General features: G+C 65.5%; 1 protein-coding gene across 9 annotated transcripts in view; it reads left to right on the forward strand.

The window, feature by feature from the left end:
- COL18A1 (collagen type XVIII alpha 1 chain) overlaps positions 1 to 8,518 on the forward strand; it is a 76,248-nt gene extending 67,730 nt beyond the window's left edge. For 5 of the 9 annotated variants that reach the window (XM_021071537.1, XM_021071538.1, XM_021071535.1 and 2 more), the window contains 10 exons: positions 2,088 to 2,131; positions 2,337 to 2,459; positions 2,951 to 3,104; positions 3,188 to 3,261; positions 3,593 to 3,721; positions 3,944 to 3,982; positions 4,945 to 5,190; positions 5,290 to 5,487; positions 5,955 to 6,070; positions 6,936 to 8,518. In XM_021071537.1, coding sequence (XP_020927196.1) covers positions 2,088 to 2,131; positions 2,337 to 2,459; positions 2,951 to 3,104; positions 3,188 to 3,261; positions 3,593 to 3,721; positions 3,944 to 3,982; positions 4,945 to 5,190; positions 5,290 to 5,487; positions 5,955 to 6,070; positions 6,936 to 7,149 — 1,337 coding nt within the window. In that variant the 3' untranslated portion in view covers positions 7,150 to 8,518. Of the gene's footprint in view, positions 1 to 2,087; positions 2,132 to 2,336; positions 2,460 to 2,950; positions 3,105 to 3,187; positions 3,262 to 3,589; positions 3,722 to 3,943; positions 3,983 to 4,944; positions 5,191 to 5,289; positions 5,488 to 5,954; positions 6,071 to 6,935 lie in introns of all 9 variants that reach the window. The other 4 variants (XM_021071536.1, XM_021071531.1, XM_021071529.1 and 1 more) reach the window with 1 other exon arrangement.

Raw genomic sequence — 9,271 nt, forward strand, 5'->3', positions numbered from 1 at the left:
AGGCGTCTTAGCCAAGCTCTCTGAAAGCCAGTGGAGATTCGAGGGGCCCTTCCCACAAAGGGTCCTCAAGCCCAAGAGCTGGACCCCCACAACGTGAGAGAAGCCAGAGGCCGTAGACTCCCAGACGGTCGGGAAGAACATAGCGGCTCACTTAGAATTCGGCATCTGGTGAAAACCTCCTTCGAGGGACGAGGAGGTGGGGGCGAGGCTGTTCCAGGACACCAGCCGGAGCGGGGACACTGAGGTCCCCTGGGGAGAAAGGGGTGCCGGTGACCTGGGGACAGAGGGCGCACCAGAGAGGACGGCGAGAGCTCGCAGCCCCGCACAGCCGTGCGGCATGAGGTGGAACCGAGGCTTCGCCAGCCCAGCCCGAGGGGCTGAAACCCTGGTCCCATCAGACCCAAGTCAAGGCCGCACCTGTCACCTCAAGGAGCAGCCAGGAACAGCGAGGAATGTGCCCCGTAACGGAACGGGAAAGAACAGCCCAGACAGCCTGACCCAAAGCCGCCAAGAAAGGCGAGGAGGGACCAGGTCAGGGGAGCGAACGGAGGACGGCGGGGAAAGCGACGGTTAAATCCAGAGCCGGCCTTGCGTGCGTCCAGCGTGAGGGCGCTCCGTGCTCCGTTAAAGGACAAACGTCATCAGGGGACAAGAGCATGACCGTGTGCTGCCCCCAAGAGACCCCCACCCAATAAAAGGACATGAGCGCTGAGGGCAGAGGATCTGAACGGCTGAAGACTGGCCCTCAGGCCTGGCGCACAGCCAGTCCCTAAAGCCTGTCTGCCCGAGGGAGCGGGAGCCGGCGTCTAAGCCTCAGCAGGGACGTGCCCAGGGCAGGGGGGACCACGGGGGAACTGGGAACTGGAGCTGAAGGGTCGTGGGTGTGGCCGGGGCCTGGATCGGGGCTCTCAGCCCTCACTCTGCCGAAGGAAGGACCAGGACAGGAGCCCCGACGTGCGAGCTGGGCGGCCCTGCGGGGGCTCCCCACGAGCTCCCACCCACGGTCCACCAGCAGGTGTCACCTCACCCCAGGATGCCACCTCCCCCGTCAGCAGGTTTCCAGGGGAAAGGTCACGACGCGTCCGCCCTGGAAAGAGCACAGGTCTTTGCCGACAGCGTCACAGCCCTGAGTGGCCTGTGCTTCTGAGCACCCGGCTCGGGAAGTCAGGAAATGCATCAAACCTGAGATAATAGATGCGAGAAGCAGTGACTGGGCACACGTGCAGGACGGGAAGCCTCGGGGAGGCAAAAAAAAAAAAAAATCAAGCAAGATTCCTCGCACAGACAAACAACCCCACCGCCCCGGCGCGGGGCCGACGCGGGAAAGAGACGAGGGGGCTGGAAGCCGCGCCACCCTGTGCGGGGAGGGAGGGAGACGCAGGGGTGGCTCTGGAGGAAATAAACCCACCGTTTTCACACAACACCTTCGAGACGTCAGCAACCCGAGGCCTGTGCGTGTAAATGTTCGATGAACGAGGCGGTTTACTGAGGTCGCGAGGCTCAAAAATCAGGGCGAGTCGTAAACCGAATGACGTCTCAAAGGCACCGCTCAGAAGAGCAGGCTGGTTGCCAGGGCAGGATGCGGGCTGGGGGCCGAAGGGGGTCAAAGGTACCGGCGTCTGGGGACAGGACACGGCAGCCCGAGAGGCGGCTACTGCCACCACCGCTGCGGCCCGTGTCCTTAGAGGCGCCTGTCTGTGTGCGCGGTGACGCGGGGCTGGTCCCCGGAGGCCGGCGCACGGTGGGTGAAAGTCGGCCGTGTTCTGAGTGTCTCAGTGCCCTGTGTCCATCACACACCTGAAGGGGAGGAGCTCCCGGGCGGCTCAGCAGGTTACGGACCTGGTATTGTCACTGCTGAGGCGTGGGTTCGATCCCTGGCCCGGGAAATTCTGCGTGCCACGGGCATGGCCAAAAACAAAGAAGGAGAAAAGGCACCATTAACAGAAACACCCCCATATCTCAAGAAGCTGGGGGTAAGCATGACAAAGCGTGCTGGGATCCCCACACAGAAACACGGGCATTAGGAAGAATACGAGCCGGAAGCTCCGGGGTCGGGCACCTCCTGAGACCCCCATGTCTCCCCGCAGGGCAGTTCCCGTTCGACCTCCTCCACATGGAAGCTGAGCTGAAGGTGGGTGACACCGCGTCGTCACACGGACGCAGGGCCCAGAGGACACCCGGGACGTGCCATCCGGCTCGACGCCCCTTCTGCAGGGCCCGCCAGGCCTGGGCTGCAGAAGTGCCCCGCTGCCTCACCCCGGGCCCGTGGGGGTCAGCATGTGCCCCCCGCAGACCCTTGGGAGTGGGGCGCCCCTGACAGGCCCTTCTGTCCACAGGGGGAGAAGGGCGACCGAGGGGAAGCCGGGCAGAAAGGAGAAAGGGGCGAGCCGGGGGGCGGCGGATTCTTCGGCTCCAGCGTGCCCGGTCCCCCTGGCCCGCCAGGCTACCCTGGGATTCCGGTGAGTCTGGCCCCCAGCCACCTGCAGGTGCCCGGGCAGATGCCCAAGCCTGTGCCAGACCTCGTGATCCCCGGGCTCCCTGGGGCCCGAAGCCAAAGGCAGGTCCACCTTCTGGCCGGACCCGAGCACCGCCCCTCCCCCTTGGGGTGTTCACAGCAGCTGCCCTCCCAGACGGGGCACCTGACCTGGCGGGTGGGGCACCTGCTTGCTCCTGTTCCTGTTCTCCTCCCAGCCCCCCACGGAGACCCTCTGTCCTGAAACAGGTCCTGTCTGGGGAGAGGAGGAGCGGGGGCCCTTGGGCTGCGCCTTTGTGAGCAGAGGGCCCAGGGTGGGAGGGCCAGGCCTCCTGGGCCTCACTGTGCAGGGAGGGGACAGGGGCTTAGAAACATGGTTCCTTTAGAGGCTGGTGGCAGATGCAGCCCAGACCCTCAAGCTTGCTTGTCCCCGGCCTGGGGACACAGGTGATAACCCCTAGGTGTCTTCCTCCCTAGGGTCCTAAGGGAGAGAGCATCCGGGGCCAACCTGGCCCTCCCGGACCTCAGGGACCACCTGGCATCGGTTACGAAGGCCGCCAGGGGCCGCCAGGACCTCCGGGGCCCCCAGGACCACCGGGGCCCCCTTCCTTTCCTGGCCCTTACAGGCAGAGTAAGCCGGGCAGGGAGCGGGTGCTGGGCTCCAGCCTCATCCAGCCAGGTCCCTTGTCCCCACTTCTGGCTTCTCTCTTGTAGCTATCAGCGTTCCAGGCCCCCCAGGCCCACCTGGGCCACCGGGACCCCCTGGATCCATGGGCGGCTCCTCAGGGGTAAGCACTGCCGTGTCCCTGGCCTGGGGACCCCAGTGCCAAGGGCCCCGGGACAAAGTGGTTTCCGAAGCAGAAGTGGGGGACCAGGGCTTGGCTGGGGTCTGAGATGGGCACGGAGGAGGTCCCGGTGGGTGGGAACGCCGTGCAGAGACCACAGTGGCCCAGGGAGTCTCCAGGCGGAGGCTTCTCTGCAGCACTGCAGGGCCAGCCTCAGGAGGAGGGGGCCCCTTAGGTCTTCAGACTCCCTGGTCACGAGGCGCCCCACCCTCACCCCGGGAGCCCAAGGGGCCACCTCTGTGCAGGGGACCCCACTGGGCTGGGCTTCCAGCAGGTGAGGGTCTGGGCCACGTACCAGACCATGCTGGACAAGGTGCCCGAGGTGCCGGAGGGCTGGCTCATGTTTGTGGCCGAGAGGGAGGAGCTGTACGTCCGTGTCCGGAATGGGTTCCGGAAGGTTCTGGTGAGTTCTGGACAGCGCTCGCCCTGCATGTGGAAAGGGGGGACCTTTCCATCCTTGCTCTTGGGGCCAAGGGCATGGAGAAGATGCGCTGAGGGGGGCAGGGACCAGCACCCGGTCTGGGAGAGCATGGCCCCCAGCTTCCGCTCTGGCTGCATCGCCGGGCACCGGGTAGGGGGCGCTGGCAGGGTCAGAGATCCTGGGGTGACCCCCGTTTTCTTCCAGCTGGAGGCCCGCACGCCACTGCCACGTGGGACGGGGACGGTAAGGAGCATCCCTACTTCTCAGAACCGTCTCCTGGCCCCGCGGGCGGGGCGGCGGGCATTGTGCCGCCCGGGTGGGTCCGCCTGTGCCGGGTACCAGGCTCACCGGCCTGCGGGGATGTGGGGAGAGGCTGCTTTGCGACCTTGTCTTTCTCCGGAGCGCGGGACACCGGGAGACCCCTCAGGGTGCGTGGGCGCGGGAGGGCGCTTTCCAGTTTCCCTCCGTGGGTGACGTCCCTCGGCGGCTCCTCTGAGCAGAAGTCCTGGCTTCTCAGAGGGCTCAGGAGCCAGGCTCCGTGATGGGCGTGGGCGGCTCGGTGGGAGCCTGTCAGCCGCGGGGCTCCGGGAGTCCGGTCTCTCGCTCAGCCTCCTCCCATCTGCCGGGCGCGGCTCTAGGCTGTGCTTGAAACTGCCCGGGAAGTGACCCTGGGGGTTGGGGCACAGAGGTGACGGCGACGTATTGAGCGTAAGGTGTGGATATATAAACGCTTTGTGTGGATACACACGCCGTTTACATACGTTACATTATAAGCCGTTAGCAGGTGCCAGGTACCAGGTAATAGATGCAGAGCTCGCAGGTGTGTCAGAGGGTACGGGGGCCGTGGGGACAGGACAGAATCGGGAAGAGGGCAGGGGCACAGGGGCTGGTCTTAGAGCTGAAGGTCACCCGCCCAGGCGGAGGCTGGGCAAGGCTTCCGGGCAGAGAACGTCGCTATTGGCTGGGCGGAGGAGGCCTCGAGGGCAGGTGGAGGAGGTCGGCCCGGGCGCCCTGGGCCGCAGGGAGGGGCTGGCCTCTGAGGGAGGTGCACCCCAGAGCGGGGAGGCTGCCTCCCCATTAAGGGGTCACCAGGGGGCTACTGGGCCCCAGAAAACCAGGGTGCAGGTGGCGTGGCGCCCGGGCCTGGCAGCAGGGAGCGAGAGGGGCCCCGCGGGCCTCACTGAGCGGCCGCCTCTCACCCGCAGGACAACGAGGTAGCCGCCTTGCAGCCGCCGGTGGTGCAGCTGCACGAGGGCAACCCTTACCCCCGCCGGGAGCCTCCCCAGCCCACGGCTCGGGCCTGGCGGGGGGACGACATCCGGGCCAGCCCCCCGCGCCTGCCTGTCGCCCAGCCCTACCCGGGGGCCCCGCACCACGGCGCCTACGTGCACCCCCGGCCGGTGCACCCCACGGGCTCGCCCGCCCACACCCACCACGACTTCCAGCCGGTGGTGAGTGACCGCGCACAGTGCTGGGGGTGGAGGAGCCAGACCCCAGCGCCGGGACTCGCCCTCCCTCCGCCCCGGGCCTGACGCGCGGCTCCCCCGCAGCTACACCTGGTCGCGCTCAACAGCCCGCAGTCGGGCGGCCTGCGCGGCATCCGCGGCGCCGACTTCCAGTGCTTCCAGCAGGCGCGCGCCGTGGGGCTGGCGGGCACCTTCCGCGCCTTCCTGTCCTCGCGGCTGCAGGACCTCTACAGCATCGTGCGACGCGCCGACCGCGCCGCCGTGCCCATCGTTAACCTCAGGGTGGGTGGTCGGCCAAGCCGGCCCAGGGGCCCCGAGGGCGGGGGTGGGAGGGCCGGGGGCGGGTCATCCCCCAGACACCCCATGGAGCTCCCACGTGGCTTCACATTCCCCGTGCACAGCATCCCTCGGGCTGTCACGGCGCAGGGCAGCCCAGGGCAGGGGGGCCGCGCCAGGTCCCTAAGCAGGGCCGTGTTCCGTGGCTTCTTCCACGAACAGAAGTATGTGCTTTCTGGATGCTCGGAGCACCCCGTTCCTCAGGACCAGAGAGGGGCTCGCTCCAGTCCGGGGGGTCCAGGGCTGGCAGCTGGTGCCCAGCAAGCAGGGGCTGCCAGTGCCGGGAGGAGGGGGGGGCGCAGGAGGCCTGGGGTGGGCCCTTCTCAGACCGCCCCGGCTTCGCTGAGGCCGCCCAGCCGCTTGTCCCTCGGGCAGGAGGTGACCAGCCAGGACGACCTCACTTCCCCCCGCAGGACGAGGTGCTGTTCCCCAGCTGGGAGGCCTTGTTCTCGGGCTCTGAGGGCCAGCTGAAGCCCGGCGCCCGCATCTTCTCTTTCGACGGCAGAGACGTCCTTCAGCACCCTGCCTGGTAGGTGCCCAGCGTGGGTGCAGCAGCGGGGCCTCTGGCCCCACAGAACCCGAGCCAAGGCGACACCCTGGGCTCTGAGGCTCCAGGCTGACCCAGTTCCTGTTACCCGCCCAGAGTTTAACCACAAGCACAGGAGGAGCTGTGAGAAACGCTGTTTGAGGTGTTACATGAAACGCCCTTACTAGCCGGCTGCCGGCTTTCCCAGCAGGTGGCCCCAGCCTCCCGCCAGGAGATGGGGTCTGGGGGCCACAGGCTCCAGCCCCTATCACATGAACGTCATGGCACGGTCCTTCTGTAACTTCCTCAAAGTGGAACTTCTGCGTCAGAGACACGCATGCGTGACGTGCTGGCAGAAGTTGCCAGGTTGGCCTCAAGTCAGTGTCACATCATCGTCCCTAGGCCAGCCGGTGTCCCCCAGCACCCATGGGTGGCTCGGGGTGTCAGACAAGCTTGTAGCCTTGTCCTCACTGAGGAGCACCCCAGGGCCAGTCTCGGGCAGGGCTGTGGGCATCCAGCATCCGAGGGGCTGGCCAGAGGCTGGAACGCCAGACCGTGCCAGCTCCTGGTGAGGAGGCTGCACAGGGATGGGCTTTACGGAGCTCAGGCACCCGGACTCAGGTCCACCCAGCCAGCCGTCGGAGTCCTGCTCCCTCAGCTGTGCCCCTTAAAACAGCAGCATCTCGGGAGCAGTCTGGGAGGCAGCCCCTAAGAACTAGGATGGACTGACTCCGGCCACCCAAGTTCTTGCCCTCCCAGCAGCCCCCTCCAGTCAAACCTCCGGCTTGGGGGCGCCCTTTTCTGCCCAGGGCCACCCTCCAGCCTGGGTGGGCAGCCCTATGGGACTGATGCCCAGCGCATCTTACAGGCCCCAGAAGAGCGTGTGGCACGGCTCAGACCCCAGCGGGCGCCGGCTGACCGAAAGCTACTGTGAGACGTGGCGGACTGAGGCCAGGACGGCCACGGGCCAGGCCTCCTCGCTGCTGGCGGGCCGGCTGCTGGAGCAGAAGGCCGCCGGCTGCCACCACGCCTTCATTGTTCTCTGCATCGAGAACAGCTTCATGACCTCCGCCTCCAAGTAGGATCTCGGCTGCCTCCACGGACGGATGGACGGACGGACGGACGGACCGACAGGTGGCTGGAAAGGAGCATCAGGCTGGAGGAGCAGAGCGGGGCCCCAGGTGGGGCAGGAGCCTCTGCCGGCACCTCAGAGAGGGGCCTGGCGGGGACACTTTCCTGTATGGTTCACATTTCATGTAATCTTCAAGAAATAAAAGGAAGCCAAAGAGAGTATTTTTTAAAAAGTTTAAACAGCCTGGTGCCCAGCCTCTTCCTCTGCCCTCCCCATGGTCCAGCGCCAGCTGGCCAGCCAGGTCAGCAGGGGGACTGCTCGGTGCCCGTGCAGCCTCCCGGCCCGATCAGGCCAGAGCACAGAACTGCCTCTGTTTAGGCATCGACTGCCCCGGAGGCGCGTCCCCAGGGCCTCCCAGGTGCTGAGAGGGGCCCTCCGCCTCCCGGCAGGTGCCGGCTCCTGCAGACCCCAGGCCTGTGCTGCCCAGCCACAAGGGGGCGCCGGGGCTGCACCCTCAGGCTTCCTGCTCCCTCCCCTCCCCTGGCCCAGGGGCTGCACGTTCCCAAGCTCGACACCCCCTGTGGACCCCAGGGGCTGCCACACAGGAAGCCTGCCTGTCCCCTGGAGCCAGCCCTGCCACGTGAGGTCCGGACACTATACTGGCTTCTTGAGTGACCCGAGGTCACAACCAGCAGAGCTCCGGCTGTACTGGGAGTTTCGATGAGTCCATAAACCCAGCGCCCTGTCGTTGGGCCCCGGCCTCACACCCGGGGCGAGGATTCCTGCCTGCAGCACCTGCCCAGCTCTGCCTCGGAGCACGTCCTGGGACCCAGCTGGGCCCCAACCCAGCACCCCGCCCCCTCCAATCCTTGGCCGGAACTGCCTCCTGCTGAGCTCAGCGCCCGGATCCCTGGGTTCAACTTTGCAGGACACGGAGCTCAGAAACCTCTGGGGCCACAGGGGGTGGCCACGTGTGCCCCCAGCCGGGACACGGCTCACAGCCTGCACGGGCCTGCCCAGTCCAGCCCCGGGACAGGCGAGGTGGCACGGAGGGGTCCGAGCCAGCCGGGGACAGGACTGGGCCGTGTGCCCAGTGGCCGCGTGTGCAAGGCAGCGGCTGAGGGCCATGTGGGCTCGGACCCTGCTCCCCACTATGCACAGCACAGCCCTGGGAAAATACACGGCCTCCTTGCTGGAGGAGTGAAGGGGACTTTGGGGGTGCATGTGGGCATCTCTGGGGGAGCTGGCAGGGTGGCAGGCCAGAGCCCAGGGTCCATCCCAGGGTCTGCCGTCCGAGCATGAGACTGTAAAGCGGCGGGATCTGTCCTGTGAAGGATGTTGTTCCAAAAGCTCCAAATAAAAACAACCGTTTCCACCAACACCGGCCTGCGAGCAGCCTTCACTGTCCCGAGACAAGCGCTTCAGAGCCTTGTCCTGGAGGCCCAGCTGGATGACCCTGCCAAGGAAGCGCAGGTGTGCCCAGGGACACGGTGCCCCTGGATACACACAGGCGTGCACAGGGATACACAGGTGTGCACATGGACACTGTGCACAGTATACACGGGTGTGCACAGCGACACACAGGTGTGCAGATGGACAAGGTGCACCTGGATACACACAGGCGTGCACAGGGATACACAGGTGTGCACATGGACACTGTGCACAGTATACACGGGTGTGCACAGGGACACACAGGTGTGCAGATGGACAAGGCGCACCTGGATACACGTGGGTTTTCAGATATGAGGTCGTCCCTGGGTATCCATGAGGAACCGGTTCCAGGACCCTGTAGACACCAAAATCCGAGGATGCTCAAGACCCTTCTATGAAATGGTGTAACATTCGCACCCCCTCCGTATACGTCACCCCACGTTATTCACGAAACCTCATACAAGAAAATGGGGTGTAAATAGTTGTAAATAGAATGTAAAGCCCATATAAGTAACCCACACGCGGCAACTTCAAGTTTTGCTTTTTGAAACTTTCTGGAATTTTTCTGGCTACTCCTGCGGCATGCATAAGTTCCCAGGCCAGGGACTGAACCCAAGCCACAGCAGTGACAACGCTAGATCCTTAACCCGCTGAGCCACTAGGGAACTCCTGGAATTTCTTTTTTTAATATGTTTAATCCA

Source organism: Sus scrofa, chromosome 13 (assembly GCF_000003025.6).
Source record: "Sus scrofa isolate TJ Tabasco breed Duroc chromosome 13, Sscrofa11.1, whole genome shotgun sequence".
Taxonomy (NCBI): Eukaryota; Metazoa; Chordata; class Mammalia; order Artiodactyla; family Suidae; genus Sus; species Sus scrofa.